This window comes from Selaginella moellendorffii, unplaced genomic scaffold (assembly GCF_000143415.4).
Source record: "Selaginella moellendorffii unplaced genomic scaffold, v1.0 SELMOscaffold_37, whole genome shotgun sequence".
NCBI lineage: Eukaryota > Viridiplantae > Streptophyta > Lycopodiopsida > Selaginellales > Selaginellaceae > Selaginella > Selaginella moellendorffii.
The window spans coordinates 839,529-864,569 of NW_003314298.1; the positions used below are offsets into that span (position 1 = coordinate 839,529).

General features: G+C 47.3%; 4 protein-coding genes across 5 annotated transcripts; 3 read left to right on the forward strand and 1 right to left on the reverse strand.

The window, feature by feature from the left end:
- Positions 1–11,025: 11,025 nt before the first annotated feature.
- Positions 11,026–12,497, forward strand: LOC9653708 (agglutinin-2). Its single transcript, XM_002978349.2, has one exon. The coding sequence runs from the start codon at positions 11,042–11,044 to the stop codon at positions 12,146–12,148; it is 1,107 nt and encodes a 368-aa protein (XP_002978395.2). The 5' UTR covers positions 11,026–11,041; the 3' UTR covers positions 12,149–12,497.
- Positions 12,498–12,657: 160 nt separating this feature from the next.
- Positions 12,658–15,556, forward strand: LOC9653519 (elongation factor 2). The gene is made up of 3 exons (XM_002978350.2): positions 12,658–12,765; positions 12,822–12,909; positions 12,976–15,556. Exons 1-3 carry the CDS (start codon positions 12,763–12,765, stop codon positions 15,408–15,410), a joined length of 2,526 nt encoding a protein of 841 aa, XP_002978396.1. The 5' UTR covers positions 12,658–12,762; the 3' UTR covers positions 15,411–15,556.
- A 1,686-nt stretch (positions 15,557–17,242) lies between these two features.
- On the forward strand, positions 17,243–19,861 carry LOC9653709. The gene is made up of 2 exons (XM_002978351.2): positions 17,243–17,962; positions 18,021–19,861. The coding sequence occupies exons 1-2, from the start codon at positions 17,246–17,248 to the stop codon at positions 19,623–19,625; spliced, it is 2,322 nt and encodes a 773-aa protein (XP_002978397.2). The 5' UTR covers positions 17,243–17,245; the 3' UTR covers positions 19,626–19,861.
- Positions 19,862–23,520: 3,659 nt separating this feature from the next.
- Positions 23,521–25,031, reverse strand: LOC9653521 (transcription factor BHLH094). 2 transcript variants are annotated; one of them, XM_002978510.2, is made up of 7 exons: positions 24,515–25,031; positions 24,238–24,444; positions 24,103–24,168; positions 23,980–24,048; positions 23,872–23,928; positions 23,754–23,813; positions 23,521–23,673 (listed from the first exon to the last, which is right to left on the reverse strand). In XM_002978510.2, exons 1-7 carry the CDS (start codon positions 24,812–24,814, stop codon positions 23,533–23,535), a joined length of 900 nt encoding a protein of 299 aa, XP_002978556.2. In that variant the 5' UTR covers positions 24,815–25,031; the 3' UTR covers positions 23,521–23,532. The 2 variants fall into 2 exon arrangements, with proteins under 2 accessions (XP_002978556.2, XP_024539237.1); XM_024683469.1 differs by having other exon boundaries at positions 23,573–23,700.
- Positions 25,032–25,041: the final 10 nt, after the last annotated feature.

Genomic DNA, 25,041 nt, shown 5'->3' on the forward strand with positions numbered 1-25,041 from the left:
TACCGAAAAGGGACTGGAGTTTGCACTGCAGGTTTTTGCTCACGTGCTCACCGAAGAAGGCCAATTACTACGAGTTTGCAAAGGCCGGCAACGTCTGCACGCTGTTTGATCCCATCTGGACAGAAGATGAGCTTCTGGCCCTCAACGAGCACAACTTCGGGCACGATCCAGAGGATGTGAGGAAACGCTTCCTGAAGTGGGGTGGTATTCCTCGCTACGTGCTGCAGAAGGTGGGGCCGGAAGCCCAGGCACAGATAAGCGAAGCATTAGGACTGGTGCGAGAGTTCGACAGGGTTATCAATCACCAAGCGCTACCCGAAGGCCAGAGCCACAAGGCCTTCCATATGGTTGTTGACGAGAGCACGTTCAAGTCTTTCCGTTTAGCTCCCGCCAGTCCTTACGTCGAAGAGCAGCTCATGCTCAATCTCCCCTTGCCAGGATTGAAGCGTTTCTTGTCGGTCGAGCAACCAGATGGTATCTGGGACATCCAGGGAAAGCTGCTAGAGATCTTTGTGTGCAACATCATCATTCCCAGGGGTGGTAGGATGCAATACAGGGAGCTGCAGCAAGATGGGGAATTCGGGCCAGTTCTGGCAGGGAGCTACCCTCAGGTTCCTGCAAGCTATCCTCTGGAACGCAGAGGAGGAGGTGGACACGAGGCCGTTTTTCCACGAGAGATCCGGTCAGACCATAAGGCTGCGCTCTTCAAGCCTTCGTCAGCCAGGAATGCGGAATGGGATTTCATCGCCCACGGAGGCATATATCAGGTAACTGTCACAAAGAAGCGCGCCTTGGTACTCGGGCCAGCTGTTGAGAAAGCGCTGGACTTCCTGCGACTGTACTACGGTAAAGAGAAACAAGTCGACTTCTACATACTGGTACCGGGCTTCAATCTGACCGCCTTCACCATTGACTGGTTCGATACCATCAAGCCAGCTGAGAAGGGAAAGAGACGCTCATGCAAGGACAAAAAAGGAATGGTTGATGAAGTGATGGACCGAATCAAGCAGCTGAACATTCGGGTGAAGGTAGTCTCGCTGGATATCGGTGACGTGTGCCCGACGTGCATGGGGGCAGGGATCATCGTGAGAAACTACCAGAGCGATGTCATCTCTTCCTTGTCTTCTTTACGCATGTCGGAGATGTAAGTAATCTGACCAACGAGCAAGGTATGGATCGAAGTCTACAACCTTTTCAGTGTGCTTACAATGTCTAACTTGGAACAGTTTGAATTTTTATATCATATAAGTATAAATGCATTGCTAATTTAGTCTAATTTCCTCTTCATGGCCCCGCACAGAAATGCAATGGATAGAATAAAAGATTCATACAAAGATCTTTTTTAAGTAAGTGAAAAAACCTAAGATAATTTTTAGCATATTCTGCCAAAGAAAAGGCTGTGGGAGTTTTGACACACTCCACACTTTTGTGAGCTTCATCAAGGGGAAAGAAACATAAAAAATCTTGAACTTTCTGAGTTTGTCTTCCAGGACCAAGACTACTCATTGTGCTCTTTACAGATGCGTGTGCCAGCAGGATCACTCAACGAACGTTCCGTAGAGAGAATTTTTTATCCGTACAAAGGGATATATTCTTGAAATTTTTCAGCTCTCATTGCTATTTAGTCTTAGACATGCAGATATCGTCCTGGTGTTCTTCTTTGACAATGACACCTGTCCCCATGCAAGGCACGCAAATGTCACCAATGTCCAGCAAGACTACAGCTTCTTGATGCTGTCCATGACTTCATTAATCATAACATGTTTGTCCTTTCTCTTTTCCGGCTTGATGGTATCGAACCAGATTGAAGCGCGGTACCAGTATGCAGAAGTCGACTTGTTTCTCTTTGCCGTAGTACAGTCGCAGGAAGTCCAGAGCTTTCTCAACAGCTGGCCCGAGTACCAAGGCCGCTTCTTTGTTAGTTGCCTGATATATACTTCCATTGACGATGAAATCCCACTCTGCGTTCCTGGCTGAAGAAGGCTTGAAGAGCGCATTCTTATGGTCTAATTGCGGAAAGACAGCCTCATGTCCAGTTCCTCCTTAAACTGTAGCTTGCCACCCCTGGGAACGAGTACGTTGCAGACAAAGCTCTCTAGCAGCTTTGCCTGGATATCCCGGATACCATCTGGTTGCTCCACCGACAAAAAACGCTTCAATCCTGGTAATGGGAGATTTGACAGCAGTTGCTCTTCGACGTAGGCAGGAGCCAAACGGGAAGATGTGAACGTGCTCTCGTCAACAATTGTATGAAACGCCTTGCGAGCTGGATCGTCCGGCAGTGCCTGGAGCATTATAATCTTGTCAAAATCTCTCACCAGTCCAATGGCACGGCTTATCTCTGCCTGGGCTTCCGGCCACACCTTCTCCAGCACGTACCGAGGCGTACCACCCCACTTCAGGAAGCGTTTCCTCACTTCCTCTGGATCATGTCCGAAGTTGTGCTCGTTGAGGGCCAGAAGCTCATCTTCTGTCCAGACGGGATCGAGCAGCATGCGCACGCACGTTGCCAGCCTTTGCAAACTTGGCCTTCTTTGGTGAGCACGTGAGCAAAAATCCTGCAGTACAAACTCCAGCCGCAGCTTGGTATAAACGTATCAGCCAGGTACTACCAGGGCACACCTTCACCACCGCCATTTAATGTGTTCGGGACCTCACTGTGCTTGTCCACTTTAAGCTGGTCGTTCTCCCAAGTGACAAATACGTAGTCATCCGTAGTAGGGAGTTTTATGATGATGTTGCGCCTCTTGGCCAGCAGTTTCCATAGCGACAGCCACAACTATCCCTGGATTCCCCAGCAAGATTACGCCTCGATTAGGAACGTCCAAGCTCTCCGCTTCCACCTCATTATGCTCCCACACGAGATCAAAGATGGGATCGTAGCAGCTGCGGACTAGAAGCTTTCGGTTCGGTTTCCCCGCAGACCACCAGCCTTCGCTAAGATCGTCAGGCAGATCCAAAAACTTGGCTTGTGCGGGAGGAGCGCCTTTGTCCACCTTGACTTGATTGCAAACTTCGACACTTCACCTGGGTGCGCTCTAAAGCAGTTATAACTCTTACCCGATCCGATCTGAAATGGTGCGGCTGCCTTCGCGGAGAGCCTCGGCACAGCCATCGCCACATGATTGCTTAGGGCTTGGGTGCATCTATGGAATTTTTCTTATGCTCAGCTTTACATTTTTTGTGCTTCGACGAGCTCCATCTTGTGCACGGCCGCGAATCATGGATCGTCTGGCCGGACACCCCCAGGCTGGAAGCATGTCGCATTGTGAACGCCAATGCCTCAGCTGTAGCCCAATCCACTCCGTCTCCCGCCTCAATGCTCACACATCCTCTTGATCGCTCTATGCGGCGATTTTCTTGCCAACCTCTGGTTTGACACTGCAGTCAGAACACCGACACATGTAAGAAACAAAGACGAAAGTCTAAACTTACCCGGTGTTTCTTAACCGTGACAACTGCTCCGGACCCGTGAAGCCCGTCCAATATCAGTCCTATGACTTAGGAGTAGTCTTCGCTTAAAATCGCATACACTTTGTCATGGATTTTTTTCACGGTCTCCTCACTGATCGTCATGACCACTTTCAACGAGTTTCTTCTTGACCTGCACATAAAAAAAAAAACAAGCCATCAAGAACTAGCAAATCGAGACAAAGTTGTGCTTACCTGGTACATTTTTGGTCGAGTGAACAATGGCTCCTCTATCTCATTGTGACCCCACAACATCCGACATGAACTGGCACCTCCATTTTGCGGCCAGGCATGGACGATAGCTCATCTCCATTCAGGGGAAAGATAGGAGCGTTCAAAGCCTTGGCAACGTCCGTGCAGTAAGGCAAGGAGCGACTGCTCGGTGGTGTAGTTTGGAAGATCGCTCAAGTGCAGCATCACCTTGGCCAGAGAAGCTATCTCCATGAAACAAAATCGCCATGTTCTTCTTCCTCTTGTAGTCGTCGCCACAACCGGGTCCACAGCTTCCAGGTGACTGGGATTCACAACGAGCGAGAGATGGATGTGCTTCCCAGTCCTGGTCGGTCTGTTGTAGGACGTTCCTAGATGGTACTTGACATCACCACTTCCACTGTAGCCCCACCCTCGGCCCTCCAGCAAACTCGCTAAATATTTGCCGCAGAGGCTTCCTACAACGTTTCCCAGTGCCAGTTCTTCTCCCTCCTGAAGAAGTTGCTCGAATGTTTGTGGAGCAACAACAAGCATATTAGTGACGGCATGAAAATTTAGAACAGAACAATGTCACTATGAGAGCAATGCTAATTGAGCGAGTGTGTTTAGAGGATATCGTGAAGGTGAAAAATTTCTAAAATAGCAGCTGCAACTCTCCAACAATTCAGTCTTTGGTGACAGAGATGAGCCTCTTCCGTCAGATTTTGAACTGCCGGCATGATTGCTATGGTATCTTGCTGATGACACACTGGTTCACGGTTCAAATCTCGGTGACGATATTGGAGAAGGTACTGAACCTTTGATAGGATGGTGACAGTGGGCTTCTTCTGAAGGAATGGAAGTTGATTCTTCCAAAGCTTTTTGCTTGGCTTCAGCAAGATCTTCATCAGCAGACTTCTTGTTCCTCTCTTGGACAGCCTTGCTAGCCCTGAAGAAAGCAACATCTTTCTGGAAAGCAGCTCTCCTTTCACCAACCAACTTTCCAAGTTCAACTTTAACCAAAGGCTCGACATCAGAAGAAATTCCCTCAAGAGAAGTCTGAACAATATGCCCAAACCTGGTATCAAATAAGGAGAGAGCAGCATCAGGAGAGATTAATTGCTGGTCCTTCAACACTGCCTTGGAGTCTTGATTCAAAGCAATCTAGGTACCTCACCCTTGACAAGTTTAGCTTGCAAAGTTTGATAACCATTTAGACTTGCAGTGTTGAATTCCTGTTTGGAATTCTGAATAACCAAATCAAAAAAGCTCCGGGGTCGTCATGCCATGAGGAGCAGGGTCGTGCTAGGTCCAGCAGCAAGGCTTGGACCAGCGATGCTTGGTCCAGCCATAGTGCTCGCTGAAGAAACGAACATTGCAGCACATGCCCGAGCAGCATGAGTTGCATGAGCTCCCGGAAGTAGCACGAACGGGAGCTGGAGACAAACTCATGCTGTTTGAAGAGGCCATTCGCTGCAGATCGAAGCTGAAAGAGCTAGAGGATGAATCCCTATCTCTCTGTTCAGCATTATCATCTACTCCCGCATGAGTATCAACGTTCATGCATTCACACGTGTGATTTTCAGAGTAGTTATTGATAGCAGAGAGCATTACTTTGCTTCTCTCTGTCAAAAGCTTCTTTCTCAGCAGTTAAAAGTTGTTACAAGTTCAAAATTTAAACTTCTAGCTTTTGCACTTGTTAATTACAAACGGCAGAACTAGTTGTTCTTTAATTTGATCATGAGTTGAAGCTTGTGTCTCATGCTGAGAAGCAGGAGGGACGACGCACTCCATTGTCTGGCATGATTTTCATGCTGCGAACTAGGAGTGGCGACTCACTCCATTGTCCAAGCATTCTTTTCATCTTCATTCTCAGTATTCGGTTCATTTGTTGCCATCAAAGACTCAAAGTAAACTTCATCATAGAGTTTTCTTGTCACATGATTTAATTCCTGTTCATCCAGTGAATCTACTACTAATTCCAAACGTGACAAAGTTTATGGCAATGGAGAGTTACTCCCATGTCATGCACATCAGCTCCACTGTATCTCTTAGAGTAAAAAAAAAAACCTTTTTTTTTTCTTTTTTCTTTCTCCCAGTTGCAAGACAGCTTAACTTCGTGGGACACTCTTCGTGCCGCTTTGCCCGTGGGAACGGTCGGTGGAGCTCCAAAGGTAAGCATTGCTGAACATATGTCATTACTGTCATCAAATTCTCAATATCATTCAGGTAAGAGCCTTGCAAATAATGACACGCCGTACAGTGGTGGAATTGGAGGGATCGTTTCAATGGTGACGTGGATATTGCTCTTGCACTTAGCACGATGGTGTTCCCAACATCATCAACATCACAAAGTGCCACTAAGTGCGACGTGAATGGTCGGTTCACCTCCAATCTGGAGCCGGCGTAGTGGCAAACTCGGACCCAGTATATTGAAATAGTGAATAAAGCGGCTGGTCTGGGAGGGGCCATTGATCTTGCTGAAGCAGCTTTTGATGAATCCAAGCAAGTGACAAGAGTTGCAGCTTCTTCCACTTCTACTGTAAGCTGCTTTCTTTCTCGTTTTTCTTTTTAATTTTTCTTTTTTCTGACTAGTGCTGATTTAAATTTGACTGTTCATTGTAAATGAAACATCGAGCGCATTGCAGAGAGGGCAACTCCTGTAAGAGATGCCTGTCAGCCAGCTGAAATTGAAATCAAACCCTCAAAAGTGTGCAGGTGATCCGAGGTCCTGTGAAAAACCATGACGTTTACGATGTTGGATATATATATGTGTAGCGGCTCTCTGGTCTCTGGTTCATCCTGTCTGGCTCCAACCATCGTCGCTGCAGCTGCCTTCTCGGTTTCCAGACGCGAGACATGCTTGACCAGCACACTTTTGAGGGTTTGAATATATATATATATTCCGCCATCGAGCAGCTGCTTCAATTCAATTATTGAACAAAAGGGGACATACCTGATTTAAGAAAGAGCCGCACTCCCAGATTTCATCTTCCTGATCCTGTTCTTCCTGAAAGCGGTGGTTAAGAAAAAAAAACAAATATACTTGGATTAGATTCCTGGGTCAGAAGCAAAAAATGGTATAACAAAATGCAACTTGCTCAGGTTCATCAATCGTCAATTACGTACCTTGTTGATTCATACATTCATGAGCGGCCATAGCCTGTTCCCTCTTCCTACTTATTTCTCCCTAGCAAAACTCCACACAGGGCGGAGAGAAAATCAGAAAATATCGTATATTTTCATAGCCTAGGGAAAGGTATATAACCCGAATATACCCTAAATCATGAGACCGCAAAGCCAAGTAGATTCGTTTAAAGTGGGAAGCTATCAACACAGCTTTATTGGCGTGTAAAACTTCCGGTTCCCCAGTATCCTCTGCAACTAAAAAAAAAAAGAAGCAAGAATTAGCAAGAACAACGAAAAGAAGTGAATACGATATACCTGAGCCTTAAGCAATACCTCCTCATAACCCCATGCCCGCTTCTTTGCGCATCACAACGCTGTGAGACCATCTTTGTCCTCAACGTTCACATCTTTGGCATTGTCCACAAGCACTTTGAAAGTGCCTAGGGGTACCATGGAATGGACTGCTTCAATGAGAGGAACCCGACCTGCAGAATCTGCCTCGCATGGGTCTGCTGCCTGCAGCAAAGCTCGCACCAGTTCATCATCCTTCACATCCAAAGCCTTGTTGAAATCCTCAACGCATATCGGACCTGTTGAAGGAACCTGCTGCAGTACCGGGCAACAAAAGCCACGAGCATCTAAAAGGAAAAGAAACGAAAACAAAACCATATCAATCAGGAGCACACCTTTTAAATCTTTGTCTGCACCTTCATCAAGAAACCACCTGACCATGTCACCGTTTCTCACCCTGCAAGCTTCCACCTAGAACAAAACTGAGCGTGCGTTCAGCGTGTGACAACTTACCAAGGCCACATGTAAACTTCGTCACGTCGTCAAGGTTGTCAACACAAGCAGCATCACAGAGCAGTTGAAGAATCTCATCGTCAAACAGGCCTGTGTACAGGTCCCCATGCTGCAACAGAGATCAGTCACGCGAGTTGATGACTGACAAAACATTAAGGGTGAAGCAAAAGGACCAAGGTCCACGTACTCCGGCTTGTTCAAGACCTCGTCAAACTTCTTCGCGTGCTTGACCGAGTCATCAGCTAGAAGAATTACAGTCTCGGTGCAATGGTCGGAGGTGATGTACTCTCTGCATGTCTTCATCGTTGTCGGCAGATCATCTGAGGCACCCAGAAGCTCAACGACTACTGCAGCGTTGGGCGGAAGAATTTTGCCGGCGACGTTCGGCCTGTCAAGGATGACAAAGCAATCCGGGCGGCAAGCCGTTTAGAGGACTTCGCTTCTAGTGAGTGAAAGAATGTCACTCCTACAAGGGCTCTGGGACGAACTCCCAGGGAAATCACTCGAGTTCAGCATTTCAACATGTTGGGCGTGGAGTAAAGCCTTCGGATCTGCAATGGGCGCTTCTCCTTGCTCGTGGATTAGGGCCTGTTAGGGTTCTAAGGGCGCGAGAACAAGGCGGCGGTGCAAGGTTTGCGGCAGCAGCAGCCAGGAACTCTTTAGTTCCCTTCTTCTCCCCTCTTCACCAAAAAACAAAATGGAGAAAATGGAAAAACAATGGAAGAGGAGAATCGGAATGGAAAATGTGGTCGGAAGACGAAGGCGAGTGTGGAGCTCAAGACTGATGTTGAACGATTCGAGAAATCCCTTGGGCCTGGATCCCCTTATATATCTAGACGGGCGTTTGGGGAGACGACTCAGCATGGTTGATGATGTGGCAGTTGACTCATCTCTCATCTGATTGCTTGTTGATGACATGGTTCGAATCTTGGATAGTGACAATGGCTTCTTCTGAAGGAATGGAAGTTGATTCCTCCAAAGCTCTTTGCTTGGCTTCAGCAAGAGCTTCATCAACAGATTTCTTGTTCCTCTCTTGGTTAGCCTTGCTGGCCCTGAAGAAAGCAACATCTTGCTAGAAACACTTTCCAAAAGAAATTCCCACAAGAGAAAACAACCTGGTATCAAATAAGGAAAGAGCAGCATCAGGAGAGATTAATTGCTGGTAGTGCACGACTTCCTCTTGTCTTGCTGCCATCACGATTCTGGTCACCTCAAGAAGATGCTTGTGATGAAAATTAGCAATCTTGGCATTGCAAGCTTTTTGGATCTTCTTATCCTTCAACACAGCCTTAGGAGTCTTGATACAAAGGAATCTAAGTACCTCACTGTTGACAAAGTTTAGCTTAGCTTGCAAAGTTTGATAACCATTGTAGCTCAAAGAATTTGATCTGAATTCCTGTTTAAAATTCTGAGGAACCAAATCAAACAGGCTGGTGAGCTCAGCAGAGGAAGAAAAGCTTTTTGCAAGCACCCACTCACAACTAGATGGCTAATCTAAGCTTGAATCTAAGCCTGGATTGTGCTTAATTAATCTGAGATGATGAGCATGAAGAGTTGATGAGAAAAGCATATGAAAAAACTTATTAGTCAATTACTCAAAACTTCGTTCTTGGCTTTGGCCTTATTTGCACAAACTTTTACTCTTCAGTATGGTTTCAATTTTGCCATTAGCATGTGGTCTTCGCTATGAATTGCTAAGTTCCCACTTCTAGGCACTTGAATTTCCATAAACATCCTTCCCAAAATTGTTGGAGATTCTTGATTAAAATTGCTATGTAATGTTCTTGAATCTTGATCCAATTTTTCATATATTCTACTTGTTGCCACTTGTTGGTCAACACCTCTTTATAGCTTAGTGCCTTAATATAACGCCCCAAGCATTTAACACATTCCACAAAAGTCTCCAACATTGCAAAAAAGCGTGCAATCAAGATGTTCATCCTCCTCTATGTCATTGGCTTCTTGGCCAACAAGTGCCATGCCCAGGATCAAAGAGTTAATTGCTCTGATACCATGAAAGCAACAGAGAAATGTGCACATGGGGAAGAATAACTCTCTCTATATTAACTGTATATGAATGGGGACATATGTATAGAAATTACTGCCACATGGGCATAACTATACATGCCATATTAGCTCTACCTCCATCTGCCACTATCTTGGCATAATGAGCATTGCCATGAGTCTTGAGGATTGCAGCAAAGTTGTCTGAGTGTGCACCACAAGAAAATTCCTGTGAATGTGATCTCGTCTGGAAAAAGGAGAGGGCGATGGAGTTGCCACTGGTTTGCATTGCGTGGCAGCATTCCAGTAGCGAGTTACTGCTGATAGAAGCATCGCCCTTGACAGAGAGTTTCTCTCTCAAACATAGATTCTACTTCCTCGAGACTGGAGGCATAACCACCATTCATTTAGAATGGTGTTGTAAGTTTTTCTCTGTCAATGCTGTGGCCAATAAGTTGATTTGTATGTTATGTACATCCCAGAAGAGAACTCAACCAAGCGAAGCTGGTTTCCGAGAAGAATGAAAAAAAACAAGAAAGAAATTAGCAAAAGCCTACTGTGGTTGCACGCCATGACTGCGCTCTCCCGCATCAGTTGTTGGATCGTCCAGGCACCGCTCTACGTGCTTTCTCGCGGGACAGCCTCTCAAGCTGCTGCATTTGTAGTAGCCCCTGCAAGAAGACCCAAGCTTGTTTATACTTGTTCTTCACTAAAGAAAAAGAGTCCTCTAAGAGCTTACCTTGGATGCGGAGAGCCTTTGATACCCGCTTGACTCGCTTTCTGGTGCGTGCCACCATCTAAAAACATTTTTTCTACGAAAGAGAGTGACCTATTTGAGAGATGCTACTGACCTGGTGCGCTTGAAGCCATGGCACTTGCCTGTCGAGAATGCTCGCGGCCGAGCATTTTTCAACGGGATGGCTGCTCTTGGGAGGAACCGGCTTGAAAATGGTCCCATTGGTGACGCTGTTCTCGAAGAGCCCGCCGTTTGTGACGCTCCCCTCGAGGCTCAGGGACGAGATGAACGATCTGGACGACGAAGGTGGCGGGCTGGAGCTCATGGAATTATCGGAGCTGAAGCACATCGATCCAAGAGCGAGCTCCGTCCCAGCTGCTGGCTCTTCTTTGGCGAGTTTCTGAATGCTCTCCGGCTGCTCGTCCTTGGGGGAGTGATTCATGGTCATTGCGTTGGGTTGTGTTGGCCCTTTCCTGAAAGAATTCACCCTTTTGAACTGCAACATTGCCGAGGACGCTGCGAGGCTATAACAAGGGAGGCCTGTCTCTGGATAGAATGGCGAATCAATCGATGGACGTTCTCCAGGCCAGCTTTTGCAGCTCGTATGGCTATGGCTGCCGCTAATACATGCACCGGTCCGTTTAGGGCACCACCCATTTTTTTTGTTTATTTTTTTGTTCTTATTTTTTATAATTTAGGGTCTGGGCGATGGACACGGCCATGCTCCAGCTGTGGAGGATGCTCCTCCTCGCCGCGCTAGCGGCGCTCCAAGCCCTGGCCTGGGAATTGGAGAGGAGCAGCGGCGGCGGCGATCGGGCGGAGCCGGCATCGTTCTACTTCACGGATTTCGAGGATAATCTCCAGGATCTCAGCTTGCTCGGCGACGCCAAGTTCGTGCGAATCGAGGGCCAGGCGGATGGAATGGCGGTGCAGCTCTCCGGCACGCGCAAGAACACCGTAGGTAGGCTGCTCTACAGTATCCCTGTCAACATGCTCGATCTATCCAACAATCCGGCCTCCTTCTCCACATTCTTCGAGTTCTCCATGACCGCCTTCGCCGGCGATGGCCTCGCGTTCGTCATCGTCCCCGACAAGATCTCCATCGGCGCCAGCGGCCCCTGGCTGGGATTGGTGAAAGAGGACGAGATCTCCAACCGGACGGCTATGGCGCCTCACACATTCGCGGTGGAGTTTGACAGCGTCATGAACATGGAACTCCGGGATCCAAACAGCAACCACGTCGGCCTGGATGTGGAAACCATCGTCTCCACCGTCACTGCCAATGCCTCCGACATTGGATTGATCCTCAACGATGGCTCCAGGACCTTCGCGTGGATCCAGTTCGATGGGTCGAGCAGCGAGCTAGACGTGAGGATCAGCAAGGATAGGAACTCCAGGCCGACGAAGCCGCTGCTCTCGCACAAGGTAGATCTCAAATCAGTGCTCCGGCCGTGGATGTACGTGGGTTTTAGCTCCTCCACCGGCGAGGCCTCGCAGAAGCACAAGGTGTTCTCCTGGAAGTTCTCCAGCGGCGGAAGTTCTTCCCCGAGTTCTTCAAGCCGGAGGAGGTGGCGAAATGAGATACTCCTACAGGGGATTCACTCGCTCCCGGCGAATCCGTTATCCCCCTCGATCGCAAAAGAGGGAGAGGACGGATCATCAGAAGCCCCCCAGGTTTTGGATGATCACACTAGCAGCTTGGTGATTTTGGTGGTGGGATTTACGTGTGGAGCGAGCGTTACGTTGTTTTTGCTTGCTGGTTGGGCTTTGATGCGTTCCAGATTTGATCACAATGCGTATCAGGAGATCAATTAACAGGCAACCTCAGCAATCTACTATGCAAGAAAGTCAATGTAGAGGTAAAGTCACATAGAGGTATGCTCTGCCTTATATATATTCTTGTGTGGGATGGTTCTTTTTCTTCTTCTTCCAATTTTTGTTCGTTTTCTTTCTTTTTTTCTTCCTTTTTTCATATATTCTTTTCCTAGTCGGTTACCAGGTCAGTATAATAGTTTTAATTCTTTTTAGAGGAGGCAAAAAGAAGGATTTTTACTCTCTTTTTTTCTATTTTCGAAGATCTTTTCTCTTGGCGTGTTTTTTCAAGCTAGAAAGCTCTGTAAATTACATCTACAAATATAAAAATGTCCGTACTATTATGAATGGTTCCGCATTTTCTCCGTACTTGTCGTTCGAACGAATCTGATTTTAGCATATACTAGCATATACGCTTTTCGTGACCTAAAAAAGACGCTTTCGATCTGACGGTGGCCATGCATCCAACGGTTGTGAGCCGCTCCAGCGAGGCTTTACATTGTGCGGCGCGCTGCAGTGCGTAGGGTTTCTTGGCGGTCGTAGGCGGCGGCGGCAGAGGCGAGGCGGCCGGATTTTCCTCTCCTTAGCAGCGCGAGCGATCTCAATCGCCTGCCAAGATGGTGAGTGATTCCTCTGGAATTCGTAGCGGATTCTGACATCGTGATGCTCTTTCCAGGTGAAATTCACGGCAGAAGAGCTGCGCCGGATCATGGACAAGAAGCACAACATCCGGAACATGTCTGTGATTGCTCATGTCGATCACGGTGAGTTTCTTCTAGATTTTCCATCCATTCAGTAGCTAAAGCTCGTCGATCTGAAATTTTCGCCAGGAAAATCCACCCTGACGGATTCCCTGGTTGCGGCCGCTGGGATTATCGCCCAGGAGGTGGCTGGAGACGTCCGGATGACCGACACACGCCAGGATGAGGCCGAGCGTGGAATCACTATCAAGTCGACTGGAATTTCCCTCTACTACGAGATGACCGAGGAGTCCTTGAAAGCTTTCAAGGGGGAGCGAGATGGTTCTGAGTACCTGATCAATTTGATCGACTCTCCAGGGCACGTCGACTTTTCATCCGAGGTCACGGCTGCTTTGCGAATCACCGACGGTGCTCTGGTGGTGGTGGACTGTGTGGAGGGTGTCTGCGTCCAGACCGAGACTGTTCTTCGGCAGGCACTGGGAGAGAGGATCAGGCCGGTTTTGACAGTGAACAAGATGGACAGGTGTTTCCTCGAGCTCCAAGTCGATGGCGAGGAAGCTTACCAGACTTTTCAGCGCGTTATCGAGAACGCCAACGTTATCATGGCTACTTACGAGGACGCGCTCCTCGGCGACGTCCAGGTCTACCCAGAGAAGGGGACGGTGGCGTTTTCGGCTGGTCTCCACGGCTGGGCCTTCACCCTGACCAACTTCGCCAAGATGTACGCGTCCAAGTTCAACGTGGACGAGAAGAAGATGATGGAGAGGCTTTGGGGAGAGAACTTCTTTGATCCGGCGACGAAGAAGTGGACGTCGAAGAACACTGGCTCCCCCACCTGCGTCCGTGGCTTCGTGCAGTTCATCTACAACCCCATCAAGCAGATCATCGCCATCTGTATGAACGATCAGAAGGACAAACTGTGGCCCATGCTCCAGAAGCTCAACGTGACGTTGAAGAACGAGGACAAGGAGCTTGTTGGCAAGCCTCTTATGAAGCGTGTCATGCAGACATGGCTGCCCGCTAGCGACGCGCTCCTGGAAATGATGTATCATTTGCCATCTCCAGCTAAGGCCCAGAGGTACCGTGTGGAGAACCTCTACGAGGGACCCCTGGACGACAAGTACGCTGCTGCCATCAGGAACTGCGATCCCGACGGCCCCCTGATGCTCTACGTTTCCAAGATGATTCCGGCTTCGGACAAGGGCAGGTTCTTTGCTTTCGGACGAGTCTTCGCGGGCAAGGTGTCCACGGGCTTGAAGGTTCGCATCATGGGACCGAACTACATTCCCGGGCAGAAGAAGGATCTGTACGTAAAGAGCGTACAGAGGACAGTTATCTGGATGGGCAAGAAGCAGGAATCCGTGGAGGATGTTCCGTGCGGTAACACGGTGGCCATGGTTGGACTCGACCAGTTCATCACCAAGAATGCGACCCTGACCAACGACACAGAGAGCGACGCTCATCCCATCCGGGCCATGAAGTTCTCCGTCTCCCCGGTCGTCCGCGTTGCCGTCCAGTGTAAGGTGGCGTCCGACTTGCCGAAGCTGGTGGAGGGTCTCAAGCGGCTGGCCAAGTCGGACCCCATGGTGGTGTGCACGATGGCCGAGTCTGGCGAGCACATCATCGCCGGAGCTGGCGAGCTCCACCTGGAGATTTGCCTCAAGGATCTCCAGGACGACTTCATGGGTGGCGCCGAGATCAAGGTGTCGGACCCGGTGGTGTCTTTCCGGGAGACGGTGCTGGAGAGGTCCCGGCAGGTGATGAGCAAGTCGCCCAACAAGCACAACCGGCTCTACTTCGAGGCCCGGCCGCTGGAGGACGGCCTGGCGGAGGCGATCGACGACGGCAAGGTCGGGCCACGCGACGACCCCAAAGTTCGCTCCAAGATCCTGGCGGAGGAATTCGGGTGGGACAAGGACCTGGCGAAGAAGATCTGGTGCTTTGGTCCCGAGACCAACGGACCCAACCTGGTGGTGGACATGTGTAAGGGAGTCCAGTACCTGAACGAGATCAAGGACTCGGTGGTGGCGGCGTTCCAGTGGGCTTCCAAGGAGGGCGCGGTCGCGGAGGAGAACATGAGAGGCATCGCGTTCGAGGTTTGCGACGTGGTGCTCCACACGGACGCGATCCACAGGGGCGGCGGGCAGATCATCCCGACGGCCAGGAGGGTGATGTACGCGTCGCAGCTGTGCGGCAAGCCGAGGCTGCTGGAGCCAGTCTACCTGGTGGAGATCCAGGCGCCGGAGCAAGCGCTGGGAGGGATCTATGGAGTGCTCAACCAGAAGCGCGGGCACGTAACGGAGGAGGTCCAGAGGCCCGGGACGCCACTCTACAACGTGAAGGCGTTCTTGCCGGTTATCGAGAGCTTTGGGTTCTCGACGGAGCTGCGAGCGGCCACGTCCGGGCAGGCGTTCCCGCAGTGCGTGTTTGATCACTGGGATATGTTGAGCAGTGATCCCATGGATCCGGGGACGCAGGCCGGGGTGATTGTGGCGCAGATCAGGAAGAGGAAGGGGCTCAAGGACACCATCACGCCGCTCAGCGAGTACGAGGACAAGCTATAAGAAACTATCGGGGAGAGAGAGAGAACACAAGTTTTTATATGCTACTTTTACTTTTCTTTTTTTTGTTTGTTTTTTGTTTTAATTTATTTTTCTGAAAACAATTCAGAATAGTTAAATATGAGAATATTATGCTGTATTAAACAGAAGAGAAGAGAAAAGGTTTGAAAAGTCCTAAACCAAAGTCTTAAACCATAGGATTCTAATTTGATTCTCGTGGTTTAGAGGAACCAAAGTTTGGTTAAGGTGTGATTACGGATTGTGAGGGAAGGATTGTTAGGCACTAGGTTAGAATAAAAAGAGTTTAGAAAAAGCCTTACAATCCCTTTCTCAGTTGGGTTAGGGCGTAAGGGATAAATCAATGTAATTATTTGCTAATTGCTTATAATTCACATTAGAGTTTCTTTTTTACCTGAATTCTTTCTAATGTTTGGACACCGTACATTCCTGTGCATCCACCCTCTCTTGTGCATATAGTTCAAGGCCTCGATCACATCTGGCAATGCTGCCACGAGCTCTTGAATTGTAGTCACTGTGGGTTTCACCCTCAACCGAGTATAGAATAGACAATAACCTTGATCCTTAAAGCCTTTGACTTGGTGAGGAGATGAGATCCAACGAGCCTCTCTATGTTAATTCCTTGCAACACAGCCTCGTGTGTTTCTGCGGGCACCAGTGTACTTACTGCACACTGGTGCTCATTCAAAGCCATTTTGTTGTAGATATCTATGACATTTTCCGAAGCCTGTAAATGGAGAAACCACTAAGCCATTACCAGAAACAGGAGATCACTTACCTCAGCAGATCCGTATGCCTTCTTCACTGGCTTGTAACCATTCACCTCTATCACCTTGGATCTGGTGCTGACAGTATACTGGTCTAGCTCCACGTTATGTGCCTCAAGTAGCCCGATGAACACTGGTATGATGCGAGCAAAGTTGAAGATGCATACCAGTGGCTTTGGGAAACTTCTCCTGTCGTCCAGCTCCAGCTTCAGAAGTTCCCAGCACTTTGATTTGCCAAGCTTCCACTTCTGAGCCAGGTCTGCTGTTATCGCCATCAGATGAACTTCGAAGCCGTTTGCAGCATATCCCAGTATGTAATCCACCCCATGATACATCCAAACTGGCTTTGCGGTTATCTCGAGCACCAGCATTTCACCTCTCTTTTCGTCTGCTATAAGCACCAGAGGCCTGTCGTTCAAACGAAGAACGCATTATCCCACATTCTGCTTCCCATACACGTCCTCACAGAAGTGTCCTTGTGGTTAACGAACGAGAAGTCTTTTTGCCAGGTATCCCTTAGCCAGCAGTCCCAGGTTGATCAGCCCTGATGGCAGCCCCTGCTCAAAGCCTCCAAGAAGGTTTTCAACATGCGTTGAAGTCTTGCTTATATAAAAATAAGTCTTGCTTAGGTAAAAATCACCTGGAATTTCGGCCCTTTAAATGACACAACAAATGCAAGATGAGTCTTAGTCATGAATTGAACTTTAGAAGCTTGGCGGCTCATTAACATCCTTAACAACGTATTTAGTTGACTAAACAGAACAGCAACAGCTCCTTTTTCCAGACCCAGCATTGCAAATATTGAAAGCCTGAACTGCAGTTCGGCCAGCTTTCTGATGAGGAAGCCATTATGCCATGCCAGAATACAGTGCCCATTCTGGGCATATGCAGCTAGAATGGGATTCTCCGTTAAGGATTTAGGGTTTCTTTCTCCTGGAAGAGAAAACGGCCCCGAATTTTCCATAGAATCGGAGATGGAATAGCAGCTGCCCTTTTGCCCTCCATCGAATTAGGGTTTAGGGTTTTATGATGGAGAAGCAGAGGGGGTACGGCATGAAGAGGAAGGCGCCCGGCTCCGTTCGCGTAAGTCTTGAAGATGCCAAGGCTGGGATCAACAAGATGAAGGCTCTGAAGTGGGAGGATCTGCTTGTGGTTGGCAAAGTAACTTCCCTGCCTTATCCAGGGATAGGCAATCCACCTCCGAGGCCAGGAGGACCCTTTGACTTTGTCGGCATGGTTGATCTGCAGGAGGTACTCGACTGCCTCACGGATCTTGGTGCTGGGAAGGCGCTTCTCGTGGAGGGTCCAAGAGGCATCGGCAAAAGCTGCATTCTCAGGGCATTGGCGTGGATTCACATCCTGCAAGCAAATGATCATCAGAAGGTGCTGTGCATCTGGGCAATGGAGGCCGCTCTCCGCGTGGGCAGTCTGGTGGATGTTGTCAAAGACGGCCTGCGTTTCGCATACTGCTTTCAGGACAGCGTGCTGGCGGAGATCGAGAGCCTCCGTTCCATGGCAGGGATCGTGGAGTTCATTCGAAGCCGCAAGTTGAAGGGGGACATTTTCTCTTTGATAGTTGACGGAGCCGAATACATGGATGTCCAGGATCTCACCGGGGCTGCGAAGGTGGAAAGGCAGGAACTGAGAAAGAGTGTGGATAGTCTTGCGAACGAGGCTTTTAAGCGTGTGTACGGGGCCCCCATTGTACCGTGGAACAAGATGCACCCTGAGATGTCAATAGTAGTCAGGTTACAGGATGGCTTTGCTAATGTAAGTGTGACTTTACCTTCCAGAATGCTTCAATCTCATATGTGGTTTGATTGTGTAGGAGGAGTATGATGCCTATGTTGGCAAGGTTTCTGTGCTGAAAGCTGTCTGCTTGGCTTTTCCCGGCTATGCGGACCTCATCAACTATTATGGCGGTCAGCATCCCCTGTCGCTGGCTGTTCTGGACTATAGCTTCAGGAAGCGAGCCGCATCGAAGCTGGCAGGCTGGGGTACTTGGTCATCACGGGTTCAGACGCCAGACAATAAGCAGACCCTTGAGCTATTACCGGATGCTGAAGACATTCAAGCAGCGCTGGACATGTTTGTCAGTTCATCAGAGGTTGAAGCCATCCGGGAGTCGATAGCGGTTTTGCTCAGAAAATACAGGGAACACGGGGTGGCCATGGCTTCATTATATAGCCAGGATGAGATGATTGAGCTGGATGCCAGATATGCAGTTGAGGGAGGAGACTACTGCACGCAGTTCATCAAAAGGATATACGTTGAAGAGTTTCGGAGCGCAGACAGGGTCTTTGGTGGTGCGCCAGCGTGGTTGCCTTACTGCAAGTACCTGCTTAAGAATCCTGTTGGAGTGAACTGGGCTGAGATGGGCTGGTTGTGCGAGCACTTGATAGGGGATGCTCTCCTGATGGGAGGGGGTTTGGATCTGGATGGCTTCCACGTGCAGAATGTGAGATCTCGGGGGTTCACTACTGTCCCCAAGTTTGCAGATTGGCACTCCGAAGTAGGCGATGGTGTTTTCTTCATTCCTCTCAAGTACAACTATGGTTCCATCGATGGGCTGCTTGTCATCCGAATCCAGGGGAAGCTGCATCTCTTCGCAATCCAGATCACGGTGAACGCCAGCAGGCATTACCACAGCGCCGAAGAGTTCATGAACCTGTCCGTGGTGGAGGAATGGATCCCCAACATACTGGCAAAGCGTGACGAGTGGGAGCTGCATTTCGTTTTTGTCTGCTGCGAGAGCAAGGCTGCGGTCAAAGTTGCGCCGGAACTCAAGGCGACGAGGAGTGGCAGCGCTTTCGGCACCTTGGCTTACACCATGCATCAGGTTACTTTCCAGTCGCTGCTGGCTAACTCGATCAGCAGCGACTTGAAGACAGTGTTAGAAGAGATAGCGATTAGGCGAACACCAGAAGAGGAAAGAGACTCTGCACCAGCAGGAGCAGCAGGAGCAGCAGCACAAACTACGGCAGCGGGGCCCAAATTGGTGGAGAGGTTGCTTGCTTACTCAGACCGCAAGAAGCTCAACCAGATTGCGCAAGACGAAGGCGTTGCTTTGGATCCTAAACTGAAGAAGCCGGAGTTTGTTCTGCAACTGGCAGCAAAGCTTGCATGCAAGGATGGTGATGGGGACAGTGAGGGAGGCGCAGCGCAGGGCCAGGGCTGCAAGAAGGCCGAGGAGGCGGGAAGCTCCAAGAAGCGATCGAATCCCAAGGATGCCGCTGGAGCTACTGGAGATGCGGCTGCTGCCTCCGCAAAGAAGAAGAAGATCAAGGATGGTAATGGGGACAGTGAGGCGGGCCAGGGCAAGGCCGGGAGCTCCAAGAAGGCCGAGGAGGCGGGAAGCTTGAAGAAGCGATCAAAGCCCAAGGATGCTGCTTTAGATGCCGCTGCTGCCTCCGCAAAGAAGAACAAGAAGTGAAAACAATGATTTCTTTTCTAACCGTTGATCTAATGGGAGCCGTCCGATCCAGCCCTTGTTCATTAGAAATTGTCGGGTACATGGGAGATGGAAAGCAAGTTTGACGATAAGCAAATCGACGAAGAAGTGGGCTTATTTATGGGGATTTGTTTGGACATCTAGTCAGCATCTAGATATATAGGTCAATGGAACACCTTGCTCATGTTCCTATACTGTCTTTTGTATCTCAAGTCTGATGGTTCTTAGGGGAAATTGGCTTCTTATGCTGGTTTATATGTGGCTTTGCAAAGGATGGTCCAATGAGTTGAGCTTGCTACAGCAGAAGTCAATGCTAGTAAATATAGTCAATTCTGTGTCCTTTAAAGGAAACCTTGCTAGAAAAAAAATTTAAAAAATGTATTGTCAATTAGTTTGAGATGAACTTATATTTTCTGATCTTATATATAAAAAAGACAGAACCATTCATTTTGGATTTCTCTTGATGCATCTTCTCCTTTTTCCAATGAGTTAAAAAATGCACAATTTGGTGGAGAATCAAGCCATATGCAAGTATTTTTATTTTGCATTTCCCCTTGTCTTTACAACTTTGATTCTTGCACCAATTTGGAGAATTGTTTGTATAGATGTTTAGATCTGGTTATAAAGATTCCAAAGAATACTTTCTTAATGAGAAAAATGCAAAAATTAAGAGATCTTTCACTTTTTCTCATTCTTTTCTTCATTCCCTCTTTTTGGTTGTGTCCTAGAGCTTTAAGAGTGAGATTTCTTGAATGTTCTTTAAAATTTCTTTTATGAATCTCTTCCTTTGCTCTTTAACTTCCTTTCTTGCAAAAGAATTTTCCAAAAATAGTGAGTTTTATCTTACATACTATATAGCTGTGACTTTGAGGAGTTTTTTCTTTCTTATTTCACCATCATTTTCATCTTTTTTAAGCATGTTGGATAAATCTCTTCTAGAGCTTTTAGCCATGTGCTTACATGCAAAATTTAATCGCAAGATGAGGAATTTGGAGTGGTTTCCCACTCATGTTCATTTATTTTGAGTAAAAAGAGTAGATTCAATTGCTTTTCATGCAATTATAAGCAATTTAGAGTAGATTTTCTTTCTATAGAAGTATAGTTGGCATCAAGGGCTTTCCTACACACTTGTCCTTATTGTTTTTAGTGCTCTTAAGTTTGAGATATTCATATTTTCTGCCTTTGCGAGCTTGTGGATGCTAGTGAGTGACAATTTTTAGGTTTCTTTTCAGATTTTACAGCTATTTATTTTGGCTGTAAGATCTTTATATCGACTTTAAAGATTCACATCTAGTGACTCTAGGATTGTTTCCTAGTTAGTCCTCCCCTTTGTTCTCTAATTTCTAGTCTTGTTTCCTTTGGTTTTGGGATAATTATTAAAAGATTTGCATTGTGGAGACTAATAAAATAAAATATCAATCTCTAATAGATTATAACCAATCACCAACCATATGAATCACCACAGATGAAAAATCTCAATTTCTATAATATGCCTATGGAAAACATCTTATCTCATTTCAATCTCAACTTTCACAATATTAATATTAAAGCATCACTTCAATGTTATCAACACCAAGATAAACTTAAAAAAATGTAAAAGAGAATCACCAATTTAAGACTAATCTATTATCAATACTTAATTAAGAGTGAATTACCATATCTTAGACTTAATGCAATCTAATAGCATAGACTAAACACAACAAGACATGAAAAAATCATGAAAGCCCAAGATCCTCTATAATACCATCTAATAACCAAATCCATCACCTAAGAAAAGTGTTTAATAGTCCTTAATTAAATTTACACACAATCACTCTTCCAATTGCCTTTATAAGACTTAAATATCAAACTCACATCATCAAGTCATATACTTGTCTTAACAAGAAGGTAATACTTTAGGTCTAATATATAGGAATATGAATAAGTATAAACAAGATAACAACTCAAATTCTATTGTACAATTATAAGCCCATGATAAATGCTTGGAAGTTTAGCTCTATCCAAGGGTTAAGTTCTACTCTATGGTTATATTATGATAAATTACCATAAAATATAAGGTGAAAACCACATGATTACAATGTTCCCCACTCTTTATTCTAGGAAGTGACAAGTGTGCAAGTTTTGCATTGCCAAACTCCTTACATGACCTTTGGTGAATTGTGTCAATAACTAGATGATTATGGTTAAGGTCCTTGTTAATGTGATGTATGTCAAGTTATTGTATCTTGGCAGTGCAAAACTTACACACTCATCAACTTGTGTAATGTTGTGATGCAAGAGTAGTGGCAAAAAACATAATAGTTCCATACTAAAACCTATAATAAAATAAAGAGGCAAACAATTTAAAATAAGCCTTTTAGATTCAGCCATTAGCATCTGTTGTTTTGACAAGAATGTTTAAGAGTAGCCCAATGCAAACTCAACCAATCTAAAGTCATCATTTTCCATCGTTAAATGTTGTGATGACAAGAGTAGTGGCAAAAAACATGATACTTCCATGCAAAACTTATAATGAAACAAAGAGGTAAACAATTTAAAATAAACCTTTTGGATTTAGCCACTAGCATTTTTTGTTTTGACAAGAATGTTTGAGAGTAGGCAGCCCAATGCAAACTCAATCTAAAGTCATTATTTTCCACATTATCACAAGAAAACCTTCTTAGAATTCAGTGCAAGTTCAAGCTTGAGCATGAGCAAAAGCCAAGTCCGAATGTGAGCCTGAGCAAAAGCCCAAATACATGCTTGAGCCCAAGGGGTCGTAGGTCTGGGGTCAAAATGTTGTCCAGTTTAGCTGCAAGATCATTTGCCTGTCAAGCTTGCAAAGATCTATGGTAAAGTACATGAATTTGTGAATGATTCTTGTAAAGGACAAATTAGTACACAATCAAAGAAGGTTTAGTGGATATATGTCCTAGAAAGGGAGCTTGCACTACTCTACAAGGCCGTGGTCTCCATTGGTGCTACAAGTGACACAATCAGGTATTTGTGGATGCAACTAGATTTGCTTCGCCTGTGAAAAGGAACAGTATTGTTGGAGTTAACTCCATGCTAGGATCATGTTCATTCTCTGTATATCACTAGAATCCGCTCCAAAAGAACCTTTAGTGTCAAATGTGTCACTGTTGTTGTCATGAGGCTTGTCTCCACACAAACTAGTCTGCAGCTCCTTCACATGTTCCAGAGTGACTACAGGTAAGGTCATGTCATCCTAGGTAGCCTGGAGTGCTAGTGAAAAAGCCAAACTATTGATCTTGTCCACTGGAAATATATTATCACCATTCTCGGGCATCTGCTCCAACATTGTTGGAGAATCTTGTCTACAATGTCCATGATCTGTGAAGAGGTTTTGGAGTGTCTACTGAGCTGAAGGGAAGTCCCATGGTAATAGAGTCTGGTCAAGTGAATGAAAGTAACCATACAGTAGTAAACTTCCTATGGCTCACTTTCCTTGTGCACCACAGGATCTAAATGCCCCACAGCTACTTGTGCAGCCCCACTGATGGAAAACTCACACAAAGAAGTTCTGCATAGGGCTAGTGGGAATCATGCGTATCCCAGTATGTAATCCATCCCGTGATACATCCAAATGGGCTTGGCAGTTATCTCGGGCCGCAGTTCTCCATCTTCATATCTCGTTTCTTCTGCCAGAGGCATGTCGCTCAAAACGAAGAACGCATTATCTGGCCTTCTTCTTCCTGTACACGTTATCACAGAAGGATCCCTGTAGTTACGGAATGAGAAGTCTTGTACTTGCTGCCACAGCCGCATGGCATCCCTCAGCCAGTAGTCCCAAATTGATAAACCCAATCCACCATAGTGGCTGCCATACCCGCCATTGCTCAAACATCCAAGAAGGTTTTCAATATGCGTTGACACCTTCTCACAGCACTCAAGCTGTATGTATGGGAATAGATGTCCAACAATTCGAATTGAAAGAACTGCCTGATCCGCCAACTTTCTCTATTCCCGTATATTCTACTATATTTATGAGATTAGACGAGGTAATTAGTTTTATGCTTGAGCACCACTCCTAACAGCGCAGGACCGCCCGGAAATTCTGAAGACCGTGATCTCAAAAAATCAAACATCCAACCAAGGATCCATTCTCACCTGTGACGGATCACGAGCGAAGCAATTCGCGTCATGAGCTCCGGCGGCCATCGATGGAACCTAGAGAAAACTTGGAGCATCAAGACGAGACTAGAAACTCTACATCTGGCTTTCTTACTTGGTAAGCATCCGTGTATAGAGCTGGCTTCACTGCTGCTAGCTTCATCGAAAGAAACTGTAGAGAAGAGAAATCACGCCAAAGATGGCGCTAACAGTAGCTTCTTACCTCAACTTGCCGCTGGAGAGATTGGACATAGTTGATGATCTCGTCTAGCATCATAGCTTTTCCCGTTACCTGTCACAGAACCACAGTGGAAAAATCACGAGTGTTTGAGAAATCTAGTAGAACCTTGCTGCAACCAGGCACGAGATCCTGCAGCGTTTTCATGCGCTCGCTAATCTTCTCACGACGAACCTGGAAGAAAAAAAGCAGAGACAAGAATCAACACACAGAGTTCTTCTTTGTTTTGTGTTGTGAACTGACCCTTTCGGCGAGACTGTGGCTGTCCGTTGCTTGGCCTCGCCTTGCTCGAACGTGAATGTAATCTTGCGTGTTCCCAGCTCCTGGCTTGGAATTCTCCTTGCCCAGATTGGAATTCGTAGTGTTCTCGGTGCTCTCGCTCAAAGCTTGATCACCGCGATCCTTGGCACCTTTTGGTTTCTTGTGCTGCTTCTCATTCGCTTCTATGGCCTGCGAAAGAAAAAAAATACGAACGAAAAGAGAGATGTGAGAAGAACTCACAGGTAGAGAAAGAAGTCACCTTTCTATCCTTTGGAGGTCTCCTTCTCTTGGCCTTGTCGATCGCGGTGGGAGGCGGCGCCGTGATCACGTCTTGGCCATCGTTGGAGGGATTCACATCGAAATCCGACTGAGGCAAGACCGCTGGAAGCGTGGACGTGGCGAGCTCCGCCTCGGGATCTCCCGCAATCTCGTGCCAGAGATCGCCATTGATGAGGAGCTGCGTGAAGGAGAATGCGCTCTGCCGCGAGGTGCTCGCATCCCCGTCGCCGCAAGATTCGCCCCTGGGAATCTCTCTCGGGGAGGAATGCCTGGGCGCCATAGGCGCTGAGAAATGCAGCGCTCACTCTCCGTGTCTACCTCGATCCCTCTCTACTTGCGCTCCAATTCCGCGCCACCGGCCACAGTGCTACAATGCGGCAGTGGGATCGATCTACATTGCCTGTGGAGCGCTCAGCTCGGCGAGCGCGATCCTTTCCCCGCGCGAAATCCTTCCTCCATAGCCGCAACCGAGCAAGAGATTGACAAACCCTAGCAAAGCAGAGTATA

What these genes read in the sequence shown, in the direction of transcription:
- LOC9653708 (XM_002978349.2), top strand. Translation starts at nt 11,042, where the DNA reads ATGGACACGGCCATGCTCCAGCTGTGGAGGATGCTCCTCCTCGCCGCG.
- LOC9653519 (XM_002978350.2), top strand. An exon ending in GATTGCTCATGTCGATCACG is followed by an intron (nt 12,910 to 12,975) that starts GTGAGTTTCTTC and finishes AATTTTCGCCAG; the next exon opens with GAAAATCCACCCTGACGGAT.
- LOC9653709 (XM_002978351.2), top strand. Translation starts at nt 17,246, where the DNA reads ATGAAGAGGAAGGCGCCCGGCTCCGTTCGCGTAAGTCTTGAAGATGCC. An exon ending in TACAGGATGGCTTTGCTAAT is followed by an intron (nt 17,963 to 18,020) that starts GTAAGTGTGACT and finishes TTGATTGTGTAG; the next exon opens with GAGGAGTATGATGCCTATGT.
- LOC9653521 (XM_002978510.2), bottom strand. Translation starts at nt 24,814, where the DNA reads ATGGCGCCCAGGCATTCCTCCCCGAGAGAGATTCCCAGGGGCGAATCT. An exon ending in TCGTGCCTGGTTGCAGCAAG is followed by an intron (nt 24,049 to 24,102) that starts GTTCTACTAGAT and finishes GTTCTGTGACAG; the next exon opens with GTAACGGGAAAAGCTATGAT. An exon ending in CTCTCCAGCGGCAAGTTGAG is followed by an intron (nt 23,929 to 23,979) that starts GTAAGAAGCTAC and finishes TCTTCTCTACAG; the next exon opens with TTTCTTTCGATGAAGCTAGC.